General features: G+C 32.5%; 1 protein-coding gene across 2 annotated transcripts in view; it reads left to right on the plus strand.

Moving 5' to 3' along the window:
• LOC140452140 (uncharacterized) overlaps window positions 1-20334 on the plus strand; it is a 58329-nt gene extending 37995 nt beyond the window's left edge. Inside the window, exons 4-10 of one of the 2 annotated variants that reach the window (XM_072546230.1) lie at window positions 3146-3268; window positions 6538-6721; window positions 9055-9169; window positions 12131-12305; window positions 15212-15711; window positions 16375-16522; window positions 20044-20334. In XM_072546230.1, coding sequence (XP_072402331.1) covers window positions 3146-3268; window positions 6538-6721; window positions 9055-9169; window positions 12131-12305; window positions 15212-15711; window positions 16375-16522; window positions 20044-20210 — 1412 coding nt within the window. In that variant the 3' untranslated portion in view covers window positions 20211-20334. The remainder of the gene's footprint in view (window positions 1-3145; window positions 3269-6537; window positions 6722-9054; window positions 9170-12130; window positions 12306-15211; window positions 15712-16374; window positions 16523-20043) is intronic. The other variant, XM_072546232.1, reaches the window with a different exon arrangement.
• Window positions 20335-23916: the final 3582 nt, after the last annotated feature.

Below are 23916 nucleotides of genomic sequence, written 5' to 3' on the forward strand. Positions count from 1 at the left end.
GTATATTTGCGTTCAGTATTTAGTGAAGAAATCAGCTGAATTCGGGAACGGAAGCTGGTAGAGGATTCCCAAATTCTGTAGTCATGAATATATATAAGTAGAGCAGCCATTTAAAGGGATGCTTGGAGACGGATGAGACAGAAAAAGAGATATGAGAGATTTAGTCTGATTGTATTAGCAAAGAGTATATTTGCGTCCAGTATTTAGTGAAGGAATCAGCTGAATTCGGGAACGGAAGCTGGTAGAGGATTCCCAAATTCTGTAGTCATGAATATCATGAATGGAAGTTGTACAATAAACCTCTAAAGCCTAAAAAAAAATTAAATAATGTACTCATTAAAACAAAAAAAAAATAAAATAACATTATGTTGTGCAGACGACGCCGCATTAATCGCCGAGACAGAAGACGAGCTCCAAAGATTAACACATATCTTCAATACAACAGCCAAGAAATACAATATGATAATATCAGCAGAAAAAACCAATTGTATGACAACATCTAAATACCCATTATGACGTAAAATCAAAATTGATGGGAAAATAATAAAGCAGGAAGCAAGTTTTAGATATCTGGGAATAGATATAACTAGTTACGGATATGTTGAAGAAGAAGTATGACAACAATGCTTAAAAGCAAGTAAAGCGGCGGGATCTCTTAATGACACAATATGGAAGAACAAACACCTAAGACAACACAGAAAAACAAGAATCTATATAGCAGCAATTAGACCTATATTAACATACACGGCGGAGACAAGACCTGACTTCTAAAACGAGAGGACTACTAGAAACAACAGAGATGAAAATACTTCGACGAATATCAGGGAAAATTCTGTTGGATAGGGAGAGAAGCGAAAACATAAGAAGACCATGCAATATAGAAGACATGAATACATGGGTGACAAAATGGAAACAGGAGTAGAACAAACACATTAGTAGAATGGCAGAGACTAGGATACTACGAATAGCCCGAGATAAGTCACCAAATAGACAAAGAAGTATTGGCAGATCAAGAAAAGATGGTGCGATAATTTAAACAATTTAGGAGGCTAATATTGAAGAAGAAACAGGCTTTAAAACCTACATACAAGGAGGAAGAAGAAGAAGAAGAACCAAATATAAAAACTGTGCATTCTGTAAGGAAAAGTTCAGGATAAGATAGATTTTGGAAGAAGACGAATATCCACCACAGGACTATTTAGAGCAGCAACAGAGCAAATCATCTTTGGTTAACAGAATGATCGCTTACATTTGGTACCGGATAAGGACTGGAAGAAGAAATAGTTTTTATAAAACTTTCCAAGAAAAAACCCATAATGCACTAAAAATTTTGAGATCTATAAAATGTAAACTTTCGAAACTCATAACATAAAGTGGTTACATGAGATATAGATCATTTCCTGGCTGCTTACCCTGTATAGTTCCGTGTAAATAAATATATCAATACATCAATCTGATAACCGTTGAGTGACACGTGAAAAACAGCTGGTTTTTTAACCACACGGGTGCGTGTTACACTCATATACTTCTTTTTTGAGTGGAGTAAGTTTATTTTAAAGATAAGCAACATGCTGCTAGAAAAGCTCCGTACGATAAATATTTGATATCTATCAAATTTATACCCCATACGGTCTTTGTACAGAATAAATTAAAGTATAGAAGTAGTGAAATCTCATACTTAACTTAACGCTTATGCCTATACTTAACTACCCTTGGAGCAACATGCAAATTTCTTGCAATAGTTAGAATATTTTGTCTCAAAAGTATTAATTATAAAGTCAATATGTTTTAATAACTACTTTTATTAATAGAAAAGCCCTTATTTAGTCCAGTCGTCAGGAAATTTGACCCCTACAAATCATACGAACAAGCTGAATTTTGCCGAGAATATCACTTTTGGAACCCCCAAAAATTTACCATTTTTACCCCCGGGCTTTCCCCTAAACCCCCCCCCTGTAGAGGGATAAAAACTCACAAAAATCGATGTACCAAGAATTTGTACGCCGTATAAAAAATGTTTCAAATAAAAAATGTAGCTGAGGTGATTTTGAACAAAAATGTGTATGAAGTCGACGGTTAAAATTCGATATCTTTTGATTAGAGTATACTCATAGTAAAATTTCGATTTTTGGAGAACAATCGTCAAAACTTATAACATGAAATTTAAATTTTGAGTTGTGGTAACAAATATGAGCATGAGGCATTTGAAATATGACTAAAAATCGCAGAATTTAAACTTTTACATTACAAACGATCGCACGTCACGGAAAATGCTTCCAAGAAGATGGTTTTGAGTGTATTTTGTAACAGAAGATGGTAGTTTTGAAAAACATACTAGTGTAATTAAAAAAGAGCAGTTTTAAATGTTTTAGATCGTTTGTAATGTGAAAATTTAAATTAAGCGTTATTTAAGCATATTTCAAATGTCTCAAATTTGTTGCCAAAACTTAAAATTAAAATTTCATGTTATACGTGTTAAAGATTGGGCTCTAGTTATCGAAACACCACAGTGGCCGGTTAGTAAAAGATATAAATTGTATTGTTCTCATGAGAATCGTAAAAATTGGCAAAAATCGCGCTACGTTTATTTATTTGACGCCTTTATAAAATCTCAGTTTATTTGCGGGAAAATAAAAAAATTGCCTAAAAAAGCTTTACCTTTAAAACGAATATTGATTTTTGTCGATAGGAAACTCGGATCAAAAGATATCGAATTTTTACCGTCGAATTGATACAAATTTTATTGAATATTGATTTCGCGCACTTTGTAGAGCACAAAAAGCTTCTATTTCTATTCTACTATTTTAGTAAAAAATTAAGGGAGTTATGGTAAAAAAAACTATTTTTAACGTTTTATAGAATTTTAGGTGTCAATGTGTCAATGTTTTGGGTTAAAATTTAGTGAATTTTCATCTTTTGTGATGCCGAATAATACTCCAAAATTTAAAGTCAAGTTTCTCCTTGGACATTTTGACATTCTTATCCAGCTATGCCCCTTAAGCTATTTTTGCCAATACGTTATAGTAAAATCGACGAAAAATCCAGCAAAAACTTTTAAAATATGCAATAAATACAAATACAGTTAAATATGCTTATTTTCTGAACTGTAATAAGCATTAATAACAGATATTCTTTTTTTTTTCAGTATATTATTACAATTTTACATGGAAAGACTATGGAGACGCTACATTAGCCGGTCTATTAAACATGGTGAAAGTTTTGACGTTTGCATTGACTGAGGGGCGGGTGGCAATTCACTGCCATGCAGGTACGTAAAAATGATAAGATTAGTGGGAACATGCCATTCAAATTCATTGAAATATCGATTCCACCTACATCATTTGAATGAGATAATAAAGTGATTACTAAATTAGTATACCACTCGTGATTATCGTTTGACGTTGGAAGTCCATTAACTTGCAATAGCGGTTTTTGTTCAATAATAACTTGATAGAGGAGTATTAGTTTTTATTGGTTAGATTGGTGAAAAAACGAACACATTAGCATAATATATGACAAAACAATAATACACCTGACCAAAAATTTAAATACAGTAAGTTTTCTTTTTATGCGGATTATTTTTGAGTGATTTTAAAGTTGTGCAGTTTGTATTGCATCCAAAAATGTCTATTATTAACTATTATAATTACATAATTACATATTATCTATTCACATTCAGATGTTAGTAAAGTGAGCCTTTGCAATTCGGGAATTCCCTTGTTACATGATGTCCCTATTACATCATTACGAGTTTCGCATTGAAAGGTATAACCTGTTATTATTTTAAAATAATTTTTCTCTTAGCGGTGCTTCGTTTTATAATCATCATCATCATTGGCTCCACAACCCATGGTGGGTCTTGGCCTTCTTCTTCAGGTGCCATCTCCGCTACGGAGGTTGGCAATCATCAGAGCTATTTTAATTTTTGAGGCAGTAGCTCTAAATAGTTGTTTTGAGCTGCATCCAAACCATTCTCTCAAGTTCTTAAGCCATGAAATTCGTCTGCTTCCGATGCTTCTTCTGCCATCTATCTTTCCTTGCATTATGAGTCGCAGGATGCCATACTTCTCGCCCCGCATCACATGTCCGAGATACTGTAGCTTTCTTTCTTTAATTGTAAGTTCAACTTCCTTCTCTTCACCTATTGTTCTCAGTACTTCATTGTTCGTAACTCTATCTACCCAGGGAACCCTCATAATTCTTCTATAGGACCACATTTCAAAGGCGTTAAGTCGTCTGATTATGTCTAGATTTATCGTCCATGATTCCACTCCATAGTAGAGTACACTGTATACGTAACATTTTGTTAGGAGTACTTTAAGAGCTAATGTTAAGTATTTGCCACATAGGACCTTTTTCATTTTCATAAAATTAGAACGTGCTTTTTCGATTCTAACTTTGATTTCTGCAATGTAGTCATTATTTTCTGTTATAAGTATTCCTAGGTAAGTGTACTTTTTACTGTTTCGATCTGCTGGCCCTCTACTATCAAGATTTCGTTAGTATTATGGTTGTTTTACAAATTTTCATAAACTTCGTCTTTTTGATATTGAGCGAGAGTTCGTACTCCCTACTACACATTACTATTTTACTTATAAGTCTTTCCAGGTCTTGTAAACTATCGGCTATTATTACTGTATCATCTGCATATCTAATGTTGTTAACTAAGACTCCAGTTACTTTTATGCCGACTGTTTCATCTTCCAGATTTTCTCGAATTACCTCTTCAGAATAAGCGTTAAATAATAGAGGTGATAGTATGCAGCCTTGCCCGATTCATCTCTTTATTTCCATTTTTTTTAGATGTCTCTTTTTCAATTCGTACTATTGCTCGCTGATTGTAATAAAGGTTTGTTATTAGCCTTAAATCTCTTTCATCTAGGTTTTTATTTTTTAGAATTTCCATAAGTCGGTCATGTTTTACTTTATCAAAAGCTTTATTGTAGTCTATAAAACATACGTAAAGAGGACGGTTAACATCCAAACATCTCTGCGTCAGCACATTGAAGGAGAATAGTGCCTCTCTGGTACCCATACCATTGCGGAACCCATATTGTGTGTCACTAATATACAGCTCCAGTTTAGAGTGAATTCTGGCGTGGATAATTTTCAACAGAATTTTCAAGGCTTACGGTTCGATAGTTACTGCACTCTTTGGCATTCACTTTCTTTGGCAAACACACAAATGCTGATGTCAACATTTCTCTAGGGATGATTCCCATAGTATAGATAGCGTTGAACAGTTCTACTATTATGTCCAGGTTTATTTCGTTGACCAACTTTAATAGCTCGCTTGGTAATTCATATGGACTAGCAGATTTATTGGTTTTCATTGAGTTTAATGCCTGGCTAAGTTCTGATTTGGTTATCTCTGGGCCTACATCTCCTGTTTGGCTATCTACAGATGTACTAGCTTCTCTCTGGTCATGAAATAATTCCTCGATGTACTCTTTCCATCGTCGTAGTTTTTGTTCTGTCTCCAATATAATATTTCCATTTTTGTCGAGCAATATATTCGAGGTTCTTCTACTTCCTACTCCTGCTAGTTCTTTTACTTTTTTATGTATATTAAAGTTATCATATCTGTTTTGCAGTTATTCTATTTCTTTACATTTTTCAGAGAAGTAGGTTTCTTTAGCCTCCCTAATTTTTCTTCTTATTTGGTTTTGAAGCTGTTTATAGCGGATCGTATTGATGGTTTTGTTTTTTCTCCTTTCTTTTATCAACTCTAGAATTTCCTCGGTCGTCCACTCTTTTTTCTTACATTTGGTTGTTGTAAGTACTTTCTTACTTGGCTCCAATATAGAGGTTTTGAAGAATTGCCACAGGATTGGCAAAACCTGTGTGCATTGGCATACGGGAGTTAAAGAATATGATGCAACGGCTTATGGAACTATTGAGCACCATGCTAAACGTAGTCACAACACTTGTATTAAAAATAAACTAATGACTAGTACCTTCCTTATTCTAATTCCTTTGAAAGCCTTCGCAAGACTTCTTCATGTATGACACTGTCTACGTAAAAAAACTCAGGATTCTTCTGTAAAGCCACATCTCGAAAATTTCCACTTTTCTCATCATGGCTTTAGTCAGCCTCTACATCGTCTAGGAGGATACTAATATATATTATCTAAAACATGGGCTTGCATATACTATTATCTGGCACAAGATTTATATATATATATATATATATATATATATATATATATATATATATATATATATACAAGGATTTCCACAGTTTTCACTGTATTCCTTCACTCAACCGTTTTCTCCAATTTTTCCTGTTTAGCCAGTCCCCTTCCTGTAGGTTTCTTCTACTCATTGCTTCGTCCACTTCATCTCTGAAAGATCTATTTTATAACATATAACAAGATTTATATGTTACTAAATTGAATTCCGCAAATGAAAATTGAATAAAAAATAATTCTCAAATAAAGCTCAAAGACAAAATTAATTACAATAATATGTATAATCTTTTTTTTTAATTTTCACCTCCATGTAAATGACAGATTATTGAGTCTATTATATTTTCAGGACTGGGCAGAACAGGAGTTCTTATAGCCTGTTACTTGGTATATTCCTTAAGGGTATCAGCAAATGACGCTATACGATATGTAAGACTAAAACGACCTGGTTCCGTTCAAACTAGAGGTCAAATTATATGTGTAAGGCATTTTGCCCACTTTATTCTTCCTAAAACTATAACATATTTTATAAAGTGAGTATAAAATAACTATTCTAATGCTAATAATGAAACACTAAAATATATCTTAATTACTTTGGTAACTCATTATTCATTTCAATTAACAGAGTAAGGAATCGTCTTAAAGCAAAAGAGAAGCTTATAACCAAGTCACAAAATGTATTTATATGTTGGTTTAACAAAATAGTTTGTTAAATTGAAAAAAAACATCGGAACATAATTCGTGAAAACAAAATTTTTTTCAGTTAAAAATTTGCAACTTAATATAAAATGACACTTTAGGATACGGGAAAACGTTTTCGAATTAGATCTTACCGCATTTTTGATCTTATAAAAGTTCATTTTTTGCTCTCTGAAAACCGTCTGTTATAGACCGGTCGTAAATAGGCTGTAGGGCTGCGAGCACAACTCTTAAGGCCATGATCGTTACGTTTGTCATATTTTTTATTTGGTTCGTCATGTCAAACCGCATTTTTAATGCACTGTAAATACCTCTGCATGTCTCTGGAATAATCCTTATCAAAGTTTCTCTAGATGTTAAGTATAATACTGTAAATTTCTTTGGGTTTTACCTCCGGCAAGGTATCTAATTGTAGCTGTTCATGAGGAGAAAGACCATCTCACATTATAGTGCTTTGTATTATAGGTAGCGGGTAGATGCTCATCTATGATCCCGATATCTGACAGATCTACTTCAGGAATGCACATTTATGCACTGTAGGTTACATTTTCTTCTAATGTCTTCACTTCTCTTTTGATTTTTCAGCGTATTTCCTGTAATTCTTCTCAGTACTCTCATTTCTGTCGTTTCCAGTAGCCTTTGGGTTGTGGCTATTTTTATAAATTTTTGACTTAATCTCAGTGTTAATGTGTCTGTTTCGCCATATAGTGTTATTAAGGCATCCTGCCTGTCTATTTGCTTTTTGTGCTTGATCTCTCACTTCTTTGTACAGGTCTCCACAGCTAGACAGTGTAATTCATCTAGTAATTTCCCAGTAATTTGCTTTATAACGAATATTGCATCTGTACACGATCTTCCACTACGAAAACCCTGTTGTTCATTTGGTAAACTGATCGTCTGATTTATTAGCACTTGTAAAATTTTTGTTGTAAGTTTTAGTGTAGTATTTAACAAGTTTATACCTCTGTAGTTTTCTGGCTGTTTTTTATCTCCTTTATTGAATAGTAGATTAGTTCACTCATTCTCCATTCTTCCGGTATTTTATTGTGTTTTGTAATTTTATCAATTAATGTTGTTGATTGTGCTGCTCCACAATATTTCAGTAATTCGTTTGGTATCCCGTCTTTATCTGCTGCTTTTCTGTTCTTCAGGTTTTCAAGTATTTTCCGAACTTCCTGTACATTTATATTAAGTTCTTCATTTGTGGTAATTTCTGGAGTTTTCGGTTCTAGAGTCGTTTGTTCTTCTCTGCATAGAGCTATTGTAGGTACTCAATTCACGTATCCTTTTCTATGTGTTTTGGTTCTATTAGTTTCTTTACCTCCGTTCTTTGACCTCTAATGAAGCGTGATATTTCCTTTTGCAGACCTTAAAAATCATGTCCCAGAGAAGAAGATAAAAAAACAATATGCAGAGAGATGAGAAGATGCAAAAAACCTGAAGGCACAAAGTTGAACTTCTACAACAATTAAGTATTTGAACACTATATCAGAATAGGCTACAGAGTATGCTACAAATAAACGCAGAATGGACCCCACTAGAAATGTATTCACAAACAAAGCGGCAAACGAAGTGCTGGGTATTGAAGTACTTTTAAGAGGAACTGTTGTGAGATTTGGGAGTAGTTATTGTGCCTAAAATATTTAATCATGAGTAAAAATTATAGAGACTGTTTCAGTTTCTTCAAGAGGACGACGCAAAAAAGAAAATTAAGATAATTGGAAGAAAACCATTAAGTCTACGTTGTGTAATGGCGCAGTGGGTAAAACTCCTTTCTTGTATTCGTCGTATTCCATGTCCCAAATGCATCTTCTCTTTTGTACATGAGATGTCAATAGGGCCAAAGCGCGCTTGATTGTGAACATGTGTACGATCACATACCTCTCCTAGTAACTAGAAATTTTCGTTTGAAGTATATTCTATGAGCGCCACGCTTTTTGACGAAGTTGGTTCTAAACGCACGCTTACATGTGAACGATACCATTTGTTCCTTGGTACTTAAAACGAGGCGTCTAACACCCTCATGTATACAGGGCCTTAAATTCCCTAGGACTTCATTTATGACGATATTGAATAACGTGTAACTTGAATTACGATTCTTCTTAAATGTAACTTTAATAACTTTTATATATTTATTAGTATTACTGAAACCATATTATTTTTTCAGAGATCTTGTAGGTAAGGACAAGCATATGAATGAATTTACGCTCCATAGATTTTTAAGAAGACAAAAAATTGTCTTACATGGATATGATGAACGAAATTTTAAGTTTATTCCAAAGGTAAGAACGTTTACAACAACGATTTAGAAGTCTTCTATTTGCCTTTGCAATTTTTCATTTACTATTATGTAGTATATTATCGATCTCCATTCACCAGCACTCAATGTGTATTTGTGAATTTCTGTCTGCATAAAGAACGTGTTCGTGATTTTTAATTTGTTCTCAATAATGAAGTAGCTCAATGCATGTCCGTTGTTAGTTAAGTGCTACTCTCTGTTTTATTACATTTGCTAAGTATTTTTGAAAGTGATTTATATAAATCTATTATTTGTTTCTCTATAAAAACAAAAAAAAGTTAAATAGTGTTTAGATTGTAAATATATCTTTATATTGTTCTGAAGCTATTTTCTTATTCTTATTTAAATGGCTTATTCCCATTTAAATAGTTATAAATATATCTTTGTTTATACAGGGTTTTTGCCTTGTACAACAAGACACCAATGAAGCAGACGTTTTAGAAAAAAGAATAGCTAATCAGATCGTTTTGAGATTTGGGAATGTAAACAGTAACAAAAGATCTATATATCTAACAGCTAACCCGCATTTCAGCACCGGCGACGATCACTCACTGGTCGGACCTTGCAATATTCGTTATAAAACAAATTAGTGAGAAATCACTAGAGTATAATAAACCAGCATTTCTCTGTCTAATTGACCCAAAGAAAGTGTTTGATAGAGTAAGACTCAAAGATGTCATCCATCTTCTGTATAATAGATGAGTTCCCCTAAATATTATAAAAACTATCGAAACCATCTACCAAAACAACAAAATGGAAGTCTGAATAGATGGACAACTTACAGAACCTATAGAAATAGGCAGCAGAATAAGACAAGGGGATTTATTAAGCTCCACGCTCTTCAATTTGATCATGGATGAAATCATCAAAAGCGTTAACAAAGGAAGAGGATACAAAATGGGAATCAAAGAAATAAAAATAATTTGTTACGCAGACGACGCAATATTGATAGCCCAAGATGAAGATAGTCTGCAAAAACTGGTCCACAGATTTAACATAGGAGCAAAAGAATTTATTCTTCTCTGTCCTTTTTTTATGGTGTTGAATCGTGGACCTTGAACGAAGATATGTACAGAAAACTGGAAGTATTTGAGATGTGGCTATATCTTAGAATGCTTAAGATCCCGTGGACTGACCGAGTCACAAATGAGGAGGTCCTCAGAAGAATGAATAAGAACCGAGAGGTACTGACCACCATCAAATCTCGAAAGTTACAGTTCTTCGGACATATTATGCGAAATGAATCCAGATATACTCTTCTTCAAGCCATCCTGCAAGGAAAAATATTTGGAAAACGAGGTCCAGGAAGAAGAAGAACGTCTTGGTTAAAGAACCTCAGAATCTGGTTCAATACAATATCTGTGCAGCTTTTCCGCGCTGCTCAGATAAGATAAAGATTGCCATGATGATCGCCAACATTCGTACCGGATAGGCACATCAAGAAGAAGAAAAGAATTTAATATGACAATCTCATCTCAGCAAACTAAAACAATAGTAGTCAACAAAGAACCCACTAGATGTAAAATACAAATTGATGGCATCAGTATTGAACAAGTAATGGAAATAAAATACCTGTGAAAGACACTGTCCAGGTATGGAGACCTGGACCTTCATTTTGATTATCACTATTTTTTAAAAATTTACATTTCTAAAATAAACTCTTGTTTATTTTAATTATTTTATTTAATTTATTTTATTTCATACAAATATTTTAAAATAAAAATACTCAACTTAAATTAGTATATTCTTTTTATTTCAGAAGGATATTGAATTATTTAGTCTATCAATATAAAGAGTTAAAAACGAAGGTTAGAGAACTGATAATAAACTTTTTTACAGAGATGATGAACTCAGAATAAACAGCACATTTTTTGACCCCAAAGACCAGCACAAATATACATTCAATAACACCCGTGGACAAAGATCAATGATAGATTATGTTAAAACCAACAGAGGTATACGTTCATCAAAAATACTTGACGTAGGATGTCTCAACTCAGCAGATGTACCACCCAGGAGAGAGGCGGGTGGTACGCCTGCAAACACAAACACAAACAAAAATCTGATTCGAAGGACTAAATACGGAATCCATGCAATATTTATGCGAAAAAAATTCCCTGCGTCAGAGAAGATTGCAGGGAATGAAATGTTGGAGAACGATGACATCAAAGACAGCTGGGAAAACTCAAAAATAACATAATTAACGCAGTAGCAGAAACACTTGGAAAAAGGAAAATAAAGAACACTAAAGTATCAAAAAAGAAAACCTCATGGTTTAGAGAGGAGGTGAAGACAAAATGTGAAGAAAAAATGAAAGTCTTTTTACGATGCCGAACATAACAAACATAACAGGCATACAACCACTATAAACGAGTCAGAGATGACACGAATACATACTTTGGTTAAACAAAAAAAAAGGAAGAACACTGGTAGAGCTTTAAAATTATTTTTTATTCAATTTTCATTTGAATTCATTTTCATTTTTCATAAATTAAATCACACATTCCGGGGACAAAAATACATTGATTGAATCCAACTTACCTTAGTAAAAAAGTGTACACAAAAAAAGTTACAGCCCTTTGAAGTTACAAAATAATTTTTTTTTGCATTATCTCCTAAACTACTTGACATTTTGTAATAAAAATGGACACGTTACTTTTTTGTTCTGAAAGCATTTTTCATACAAAAGAAACAACAAAATCTTAGTGCACAGAAAAATTTTAAGGGGGGTTTGCAGCCCTAAATCCCTCCAAACTTTTGAGTACGTTCAAATCAAATGAATTTTATGGCATTTGTACTAAGGTAAGTTTAATTCACTCAATTTATTTTTGTCCCCGGAATGCATGATTTAATTTATGAAGTACCTTTTTGAAACACCCTGTATACTACCGGGACTATACTTAGGGATGTTTTTTCTGTTTTACTAAAAATTTTTTTGTTTTAGATTATCCATTGCCTATGTGAAAGAATATTGAAATTATGTGCTTGTTGGGTAGATGAGTTTCCACCATCGAATATACCATACACGGTGGACTTTTTATCAGCCAAAATTCATGGGAATTTAAATAGGCACGCGAGTTCTTACAGTATAAGTAGTATATCAAGTTCAAATTCCGATCGTAAGTCCGATTTTAAGAAAAATACCTATTCGCCAAAAATACAATACCGAATCAAGTAAACTTTATTTAATACGGCAAAGAAAGAAGATTAAGAAGTAAAAATTAAACAAAGTATAGACTTTACATTTTTAAAACTATTTCTCACTTTATACATTTATTATAATATCTTTAGAGGCACTATTTACATAATATATACGCTTTTAAAAAATCCGTAAATTATGTCACATAAATATATCTATAGACGGATAAAACTTTTTGTATTTTGCTGAGTTCTTATCAATTAAAACATCCGATAATTATTTCAAGTATCTGGTGACTCACGCACTCTCGCTGTTATGCCAACAGTTAAATATTTTGCACAACAGATTATAAAACTGCAAATATCAACATTTTTGTGATGTGGGAATGTTTCGATTTTGTTTCATAGTCGTGTCCAAAATTACATTTTATAATTTGAATAAAGCCACCAGAATAAATCTTTTTTTGAACTAAAGATTAAAAGCTGCAGACTCGATTATAGAGAACACAGGATGCATGAGTATTGAGCATGATTTGAGTTTGCACTAGACTTGTGTTACGGACGGATTTTACGGACTGTGATTGGTCGTATTGAAATCAAGGACATTTAGGAATTTTGATTAAAAAAGTTAATATTTTGAGTGTTTACCTAATTCGTTTGCTCTTTCGTTATTCGTTTTACTTCTACTTCCTACAGGTTGTGACATAAGGATTCTTCTAGGAGGGTTGTTCTGCTGTGATCTTGCCAGATGTTCTGCCCATCTTAGTCTTCCTATTTTTATAAGAGATACTGCGTCTTTACCACCAAATATATGTTTATATCTGTGATATATCTCGTAGTTGTACCTCCTTCTCCAAACACTATTTTCTTAGGAAAAGCAGGAGGTTTTCATCTGCCTTGGAAATGGTCCATGTCTCCGATCCGTATGTCAACACTGGTTGTATAAGGGTTTTGTATATGGTTATTTTTGTTTTTTTGGCTTAATTTGGCTTAAGTTTCTGCTTCTCATATGTCTACTCAGTCCAAAATAGCATTCGTTTGCTAGGATTATTCTTCGCTTGATTTCTTTCATCATGACGTTCTCCTTGGTGATCAGGGAGCCTAAGTATGTGAATTTGTCCACCACTTCAAAGGTAGAATTATCAACCGTGAATTGGTGGCCGATGTTTCTGGCTCTATTGTTGGGTGTTGATATCATTATCTTAGTTTTCTCCTCATTTACTTGCAGGCCCATATTTTTTGGGGCATTTGACAAGATGGTATACATTTCTTCTAGCTTGCGTGTTGTGCGGGCAACTAGGTCAACATCATCTGCATATGCTAAAATTTGGGATGATTTATTAAAAATGTTTCCTCTGTTGTCTATTTGTGCATCCCTGACCGCCTTTTCCAGAGCTATGTTGAAAAGGAGACACGCCAGCGCATCTCCCTGTCGCAGCCCAACATGCGTTTTAAATGCCTGTGATTGTTCGCCCTGGATTTCGACTTTGCAAACAACTTTACGCATTGTAGCCTTAACCAATCTAATCATTTTGTCGGGGATGTGGAATTCATCCATGCCTTTATACAATTTATTCCTTAGGACACTATCATAGGCCGATTTAAAATCTACATCCACAATTTTTGTAATAGTTTGATTTATTCGCTTTTTTACTAAACAAATTACAATTAATTTAAAATTAGAACATAACATATCAGTCTTCAAGAACTATCTTAAACAAAAATAAAACATTATTTGACTAAGACATCATAAAAAAATATAAGAGATGTCAAAAAATATAATAAAATTAAGCCGAAATATTGTTACAGTCATTGCAAATTGGATTTACATGTTCCAAACAAAGATACTTTTTACAAATCGAACAAAAATTTTTCGACTTTCGATTCTTTTTCCATCCACAGTCACTACACCTCCCAATTGCTCCCGGAGTTCTTTGAACTGGCACGACATCATCCAAATGACAGATCTCCTTTGAAGCATTTGTAAATTCCTTTTTATTATGATTATTCTAGGTTTAAATTCTTTTCTGTTGTGGTTCACATTTTTATAAAATTTTCGCGCTTCGCTTTGTGAATTGAGCCTTTCTAGTTCCTGTAGCTGGTTTTCTAAATTATGTCGTTTTTTATTTTGTTTTAGTATCTTTTTCTCTGCTTGTCTCATCTGTTTGTACTCCTCTTGATTTTGTCTTGTCCTTCTGTTTTGGAGTTTCCCATACGCCTGATTCTTTTTTTCAGTTGCCTGTCTGCATCCCGTGTCATACCATTCTGTCCCTTCAAGTTTATGTTCAAATTTTCTAACTATCTCAGGGTTTCGTAGTCTGTCCACCTCGAATTTATCTTCTTTGCTTGCTTTACCTTTTTTGCGTTAGAGATTCGTCCTAAATTTTAATTATCAAAATTGTAACTCAAAGTTGTATATCCTACTAAACTACTGTATCGTATACTAAACATGTATATCCAGTAAGTATTTACCACACTTTTTGTAATAACCTTGGTCAAAATTTTCACTTTCACATTTGATTTAATTAAATTTGTGTAAAGTGGTGATACTTTTTAGGATAGCACTGATGGTGGAATAGTTATTCTCAAAGTTAGGGTTTTTATTATTATACCTTTTATAAAGGAATTTTTAAATACATTTTTTGCGATACACGTTATACAGCCAACTACAGGAATTTAGTTTCCTTGCTAATTAAAAAAAAACAGTCAAAAAAATTCCAGGTCATTGGTTATCGTGTACAGAGCACTCTACAGTAATTTTTCAAAAACGAAATTCTTGTAGGGTATCGCAAAATAATTGATTAACATTTCGGTAATTTTTTTGGCGAATATCATTATTTGGCATGATATTTTTGGCGATTCAACTAATTGATTTGCTTGATTTCAGAAGTATTCCTTAACAGTGACTTAGTCCAGTCACCAACTGATGACATATCATCCCCTTCCAGTCCCAACCCTTCGGAGATGGGTGACGTAACTGATTCTTTTTCAGAGCTTAGCACGTTAGATGGCGATGAAATGAGTGAAGAGCTTTTGTTAGAAAATAGGTGTTTTCAAGAATTGGAAACACAAAAATCTTTTGCGCAGGAGCAAGGTGACGAAGACACGGTGATACAAGACGTTAGCCTTGTTGTAAATGCCTTAATTTGTGATCCTGACTCATTAACAGGTGTTACGAAGAAGAAAATTAAAGAGTACCAACATCAAATTAATTCGTCGCAGATAGGTTGGGCTAGACTAAGGGTTGAAACGGATATCAGTATATTAGGTGTTTTACTTTTTGACTGGATAGAAAGTTTAAAAGTTCCCATAATCAAAATGGAGGATTTTGAAAATATTGTGGTGCATTATAAAGAGCCCGAACTGTGCATTCAGAAACTGTCTATGGTAAGAGTTTAGCAATAATCAGTTTTAATTAATGTTTCATCAGTTAATTAAATCCTCTTCTTTAGAAAAATTTGAATTGTTATTTAAATTACTTACTTATTTTTTGTGTCCGGATCATTTATTTATATCTTGTGTGGCCTTTTCACTGGTTGCTGTGCTGTGCAAAAAAGTAAAGTCCAATCTCAAATATAATGTAAAACAGTAAGTACTCAGAGTTCTGTACTTCGCAGCAGTTATTTCGTCTCTCTCATCCTCTGCCGTATAAGGTGATTGGTATCCTTAGGATCTAGGACACCAATAGGGAAAGTTTCACTTCACTGTCAACCAAAGTCAAGTTTTTTGGCTTCGATTGACAGTTTACCTGTCTTCAATAGTTTCATTACTCTGGATTTGTGTCATACCAATGACATCTAAGCCAGCTGCTTTACCAATTATCATTAATAAAATTCCAGTTTTTGTTGTTTGTCCAACGTGTTTCTGTTTACATATTATTTTTAAGGGTCATTATTAAGTTGTAGGGTCATTGCTAAGATTTTTTAACAATTTAAAATTGGTTTAAAATGTATATTAATTGGAGATAAAGAACAACCGCTAGAGGGATATTTACGTATTATATAAAATCTGTCGTAATAAATTTTGATGGAATTTTTATCTGTTTTATAGGAAGAATGCTATTTGATTGAATATCTACTAAAGTTTTTATTGAAACTTCAACCGGTTGGGAAAGAAAACCAAGAAAATATGTTAAAAAGACTAATAGGAGCGTTATCCAAACATAGCGTTTTGATAAACAACGATGTAGTTCCTTCTGGTAAGAATTTCTATTTTTTATTCGTTATTGAAGTTATTTCTTTATATTTGCTTAGTTTTCTACACTTATTTTCTTATATACCAGGCGATATATGTTTTCGATTTATTAAATCGTATATGATCCTACTTTATTGCTTTAATCACTTCCAAATATTATTAGAAATGACAATTTCACTATGCGGGCTTCAAAAGGTGGGCTAGATTTTTTATTAAACAATTTGTGAAAAAAATTGGAAAATTTCAATTTTTTTTTCTCCTTTTCGTTTCTATATCTCGACAGCTATACATTTTAGAAAAAATTTTAGAAAAAAAGTTTTGCAACTAAATTTATTACAATATAAAATTGATTACAAATTGAAACACTGTTTTCTCAATAACCTTTTTCAGGTATTTAACTGCACATGGAACCTTTAAAATTTATCCAGATCTTTTTAATATAAAAAACACTACACAACATTTCAGCACAATCGATTAAGTAGTTTACGTAAAATAATTTTCCAGTATACATTTTTGAAAAAAAGTTATTAACTTTCAAAAGTTTTAAAATTCCTGAAAATTGTTTTAAATATAAAAGGGCAGTCAAGGTTTCAAATAACATTTGAATTATTGAAATTCATTGAATAGGAAAGCCTAGGGAGCTTTTTAAACAACTGTACAATTTTTAAGCTAATAAACAAATTGAATGCTATGATTCCCAACAATGTTAATGAAAAGATGAATCGTCTGACGAAATACAGGATATTAATAAAAAGCTTCGATTAGAATATATTTTACAGTTGTGTCTTATAAAATTATTTAATTAATTTATTTATTTATTATTTTTTTATTTAATTTAACGTGCTTGCGACAGCTTCGGCCATTAGTACGAGGCACCGTGGATACAATGATATATAAGGTACAATTACATATTATAATATACTATAGTTATATATTATTTAGTAAGTTTTCTAGCTTCAGGAACTGGATAGCTGTGATGACTTGGCTCTGGTTCGATAATATATCTGTGATGTCGCCCTTCATGTCCAGTTCTTGCCGTCGTTTACTGTAATGAGGGCAGTCCACAATTATGTGTAGAACGCTTAGTGGAGATTAGCAATAGTGACAGATTGGCTTAGGTGTAGAATTCATTAGGTGACCATGTGTAAATCTGGTGTGACCGATACGCAATCTTCTAGCAACAACCATCTCATTTCTAGTTATACCAGGGATAACGAACCGCTCAATCGTCTGATCTATTTGGTGTAAAAATGTAGTGGATTGTTTCCAATGATTCTGCCAGTAATTTCGTACGAGTTTCTTTATACTAGTTTTTAGGTCACTGGCAATTTGTATATTATGTGGTGTACATTTGGATACAGTAGCTTCTTTGGCAAAGCGATCGGCGTTGTCGATACCCATAATACCGATGTGGGAGGGAATCCATATGATAGTGATATGGATGTCGTGGATGATAAGATTTTGGTAAGTGTCATGGATTTTTTCTACAAGAGGGTGATTAGTAAATAGATTATCGATGGACTGGATAGAGGCAAGGGAGTCTGTACAGATGGCAATATGTTGATTGGGTGCTGTACAGAGTTTGAAGGCTTGGTAAATAGCATACAGTTCACCAGTGTGAACGCTGCATTTGGCAGGTATTTGACATGAGCTAACGACTGTTTCCGTAGTGGTAACCGCACAACCAACCCCCGTTTCGCTCTTTGATGCGTCAGTGTAGAGTACCCGATCGAATTTCTTAAAATTAAGAATTTCTAGTAAGGATTTCCTAATCAAATCCTGGTTGGTTTCTGCCTTACTAAACTTTGTAAGTGACACATTAAATTTTGGTAAAGTTTTGGTCCAAGGAGAATTCTGCGGGATCGGGAGAGGGTTAGTAAGAAAGGAGGAGATATTGGCGCCTAAGCCAAAGAGGGGGTTCGTTGGCTTCGCGGTAGAGGCTCTCAGCTGGACTGCTACGAAAAGCTCCTAAACAGAGGCGGATAGCAGTATTATGCACTGAATTAAGGGTTTGTAAGGATGTTTTGGATGCTGACATATATATAAAGCTGCCGTAATCGAGTTTAGAGCGAATAAGAGACCTATATACTTTTAATAGTGTACATTCGCTAGCGCCCCATTGGTAGTGGGAAAGTGTTTTGATAATATTTAAACGTTTTAGGCACTCTGCTCTAGTTTCCTGAATATGTTGTTTCCAAGAAAGTCGGGAGTCGAATATTAGTCCTAGAATTTTGCGGTGATCGACGACTGGGAGAGGGTGGTTATTCACTAAGATTTTAGCAGCAGTGGAGAGTGTTTTTCTGGTGAATTTAATGAGTTGTGATTTTATCTATATAAGAGGGATATTTTTTTTTATATTTGTATTTAACGCAAATAAAATTAAATGAATATTTAATTTTTTTGCATTTAAATAATTTAAAAAATGATTTAATAAGTACATTGAATTAAATTATTATATTAAATAATTGAATTACAATTAAAATTTATAAGTGAATGTATTTAGATTAATTGATAAAAAATACTACAGTTAACATTAATATTGTAACCTTAACGAGAGAAAAAAAGCAAAAGTGTCGTAATTTTGCAGGAGAATATTCATGTATACATAAAAATATGGAAAATAAATAATTACACACTTCCATAAGTATCATATTACTTCGATTCGAGTTAAAAAAAATGATCAAAATTGGTCAACTAGAAGCTAATTAAATTATAAAATAAAGACTTTACCACAAGAACAAGGTTTTAGGTCGGGAAGATCATTCATTCAGCGGCTTTTACTGATTCGAACTTTATTTGAAATCTTGAGTGCCCTTTTATAAATATGTAAATTTTTTTTGAAGAATTTAAAACTTTTTTGCTGGCTCTGCATAATTTTAAAAATTAATAACTTTTTTTTTTAATTTAGGTTGCAAAATTATTTTGCGAAAACTAGTTTATGGATTGTGCTGATATTTTGTATAGTACTTTTTTATATTAAAAAGATTTTCTGGATAAATTTTGAAGATTCTTTGTGGTTTTTAACTATAAGAAAAAGATTATTGAAAAAACATTGATTTTGATATAATTTAATAGTCTCAAATTTGGTGCTTTTCAGTTTGTCTTTTTATACTTTTTTTCTTTTATCTTTGCAATCAACAGGTAATGATTATTTCCTATACCTGGCCCTCTTCTAACTCTCACGTTTATCACTTTTTTCCATTTCCGTTTCGTACCAGTATATTTATGATCTACATTTGATTTTTTCCGACCTACTCGATTCTAATCTAGTATTTCTTTGTGGTTTTATATCGTATTTCTTACAATCAGGTTGTGCATTAAGCAATATTCCAACAGTTCTCTTTCATTATCGTTTCGTACCATTTCTCGGTACATATCTAATATTGACTTCAACAATGACTTTCGACGGGTATTCTGGTTATTTTCTCTTTTACTGTATCGATATTCACGATTTATATTTCAATACACAGAACTGCATTACTTTTTGTATATTGCTCGGTTTTATAATATAAAGTGTTTTTTTAGCCAAGGGATTTAAGAAGATTGGTGAAGGGACCTTAACGTGTACCTATCACTTGTTCCAATCATTGGCGGAAATGATAGAGAATCATCAAAGTGAAAAACCTGATATGTACACCAACAACGAGGATAAAATATTCGAAAATTCTGATGTTGAAGACGGCTTCCAGTGAAACTACTAATACCTTACAGACAAGGTTTATAAAAATATTTAAAATAACTACTATTTATTGATTGACATTTATGTTTTGTAAATATGAAAATTGTGAGTTGAAATATATGATATGTGAACGATAATATACGTTATTTGAGTACTGTCTTGTTTTGTTGTAGTTACAATATAGATATATACAAAAAGGAAGTATATAACAGAATAAATTACTTACCAACAATCATAGTGACTGTATTTGAATTGGTTACGACTTGAAATTCCACCCCCTACATTAAACACCCGTAACTCACGGTATAAAAATATAGGCTTTACCTGACAAGTCCTGGATGCATTTTAATCTCCGAACATATATCAACCATCAATAATAATGGAAGACCTAAGTGCCAGATCCCCCAATTGTATCGATAGAGCTACAAATAGAAACGAAAGGACTCTGAATAACTATCCATAAATAACAATGTTCCAACAATCCATCAGCAAAATGGAACGATTGCCACGCTGACTGGAAGCTATTTCAGACAGATTTAGAGAAACAATTATCTACATTTTTATCATCTAATAATCTTTCTAACTATGAGAAGACAGCCCACTCTTTCAGACTATCTCTCTATAATATAGCTGTTTCCAAATCCATGCCCATAAAAAACCTTTTACTCCTTCAACGCCAAGGCCTTATTGGTGGGATGAGGGATGTACAAATAAAATAAAAAAACGATCAGAAGCCTTGAAAGCGTATTGAATGCAAAGTAACTGCAATAATTACATAAACTAGAAAAATATAGCAGCCCAAACCAGACGATTATTTAAAATAAAGAAAAAAAGTAGTTGGATAAATTTTTTAAATAGTCTGAACAAAATCACACCCCTCTCAAAAATATGAACAAGCGTCAGATCAATTTCCTATAACTATCAGTATAAAAAAAACCTCAACTTTTTAAAGATCTCATTAAACAGATACTAGACCAACTTTCAGCTTCATCTGCCTCTGGTAACGTTTTTGGAAGGAATACAGAAAATTTTTAAAAAACCTTTTACTCATTCAGAACTAGATTTTGCACTAAAAAAAGCAAAAATTCTGCCCCTGGTTTAGACGGTTTTACTTATAAGTTATTGGACAAATTGCCGTCAAATGCCAAATACGTTCTCTTACAAATCTTTAATAGTTGGTGGTTAAAACAAGAATACTGCGATACTTTAAAATTGTTATCATATGCCCTTTCCTCAAATTTAACTTAAACTTAGAACTTCCATCATCTTATAGACCCATTTCTTTATTATCATGTGTGACAAAATCCTTTGAAAGGCTAATAAAATTAAGATTAGAACATTTTATTGAAAGTACACGGTAAAGGCACATGGTAAAATTAAGACAACGTTGGGGACTTTCAAAAGACTAGTCAGTGAAGGAATAGGTAACTCCCAAAAATTAATTTTCTGGGGGAACTAGAAGAAAATATCCTTGAATTTGAAAACACGTTAAAAGACAAAAAAAATATAGATGAGAAGACAGCCTCAGAAAGTGATTCAGAAAGATTCAAAGCAATTAGTCAAGAAGTAAAAGAGCTAATAAATAAAAATAATTAGAGCCAAAAAAGAGCTAGAGAGCTAGAAGCACCATGAACCAAAAAAGGAGCAAAACAAAATGATAAGCCAAGCAAGAACTTTAAAATCACAGGATATATTTTAAAATCCATGCAGTTACTAACTCAAGATTAATATTATTTTAGTTACAATTTATCCAGTGATACCATAAGTATCATATTTTATATTTGTAAAGCTTATAGGCAAGATTTGCTTTGATAGACCGAGGAAATAAGATTTCTCTCGGGACTGTGACTAATCCAGATACCTGACAATTTTTTTAGTTATTATAGGCCTATAATAAGGAAAACCTATATGTTTTCCTCATAAATTTCTCCGTCTTTTTTTAATTATTAACAATTTAGTGTAAAATATGCCATTATTTCGATTTTTTGCTTACCATTGAAAAGTTTAATATTTAAGGTAAAATTTCAAAACTTTATCTTCTAAAAAATGAAGAAAGCTATAAAATGGCGATTTCTAAACGTTGTAAAATTAATTTGTTGCTTCAAAAACTGCAAAATAAAGCAAAAATGTTATTTGTTTATAACTATATTGTAAATATCCAGCTCGGCATTAGTTATTCTGCCCAAAGTTGAGTATTCTGGTCTTTAACAAACCCTTAACCCCTCAAATCGATCCATTAATTAGTTAAAAAATTATTCTATTTGTTTATCCGTATGCCAAATGACTAGAAATTAACTATCAAAGTGTAGGTATTGAAAAACATTTCAAATTGTTAAAATATTGGAACCAAACAACAAAATTTAAATATTCGTACCACACGTATTATTACACTTACCTTTATAATACTTACCTTTCAATGCCTATATATACAGGGTGAGCGACAACGGTCCATAATTCCACTGTGGTACAAGATAGCCAAAAAACTTATTTAGAAAAAATGTTGGTAATGATATTTTCCATACTTGGAAATAATAATTACGTAGTATAGCAAACATACATTTTTTTAAATAGGACACCCTATATATTTTTTCATATTTATATCCCTCTTGTTCTTATAATATTGGGCTTTGCATTACACTACAGAGTATTTAACAAGCTATGACCATTTTTATTTCGAAACCCCTATGAAATCATCAACACCATGTACATAAAGAAGTACCTAATGCATAAACAATTATTTATTTTATATAATAACGTAAACAATATATTGTAGTTTTTAAATTAAGTTTAATTGAAATCATTGACTAAAATTTTCTCCTTTTTTTTTAATATATCACCCTGTATTTTATTTTTTAGAAATATTGTATTTATGATACACTTTCATGTGTATATAGTATTGCCTATACCTAAACATAATATTTTCCAAGATATTTTTAGTTTTCTTCAAATTACGGGAATACATTCAATTTTTTTAAGTAGAAATAAGTATTGAGTATTGAGTGATAATATAACAAAATTATTTTTATTCCATAAGTAACTAACAAAAAATATAAACATTAATATATGTAATGAATGTAACAATTAATGTAATATTAAGGAAATAAGTAAATGTTCAAAATAAGATGTGAAGATATTTATAACAGGAGACCTTAACAGCAGAACCGGAAGGAAAGAAAACGATAAAGTAGTGGAGAGATTTGGAGAGAATGAACAAAACGATAACGGAGAACGTCTGATTGAATTATGCGAACTAAACAACCTAAAAATCACCAACGGATTCTTCAGACATAAAAATATTCGTAAATATACGTGGACGCAAGAATCACGAAAGCTGAAATCGACAATAGACTACATAATAATCAAACAAGATACCACAATAAACATCAAAGATGTGCGAGTCAGAAGAGGAGCAGAATATGGAGCGGACCATAGACTACTGACAGAAAAAATGGGCATTAATTGGAAACATAACAAGACTCCCTCTACAGAAGAACCGTTGAACACTATAAGAGAAAAACAATACAATATAGAACTACTCCAAGAACAATCAATAAGAGAACTATACCAACAACGTCTAGACCAAAAATTAATAGGATTTAGATACGGCAACATCGAAGAAATATACGAGCATATAAAGGCGAGTATAAAGCAAGCAGCATTCGAAGCCCTTGGAGAAAAAGAACATATAACAAATAAACAGCACTATTATGAAATAAATG

This window comes from Diabrotica undecimpunctata, chromosome 10 (assembly GCF_040954645.1).
Source record: "Diabrotica undecimpunctata isolate CICGRU chromosome 10, icDiaUnde3, whole genome shotgun sequence".
NCBI classification, from domain to species: Eukaryota; Metazoa; Arthropoda; class Insecta; order Coleoptera; family Chrysomelidae; genus Diabrotica; species Diabrotica undecimpunctata.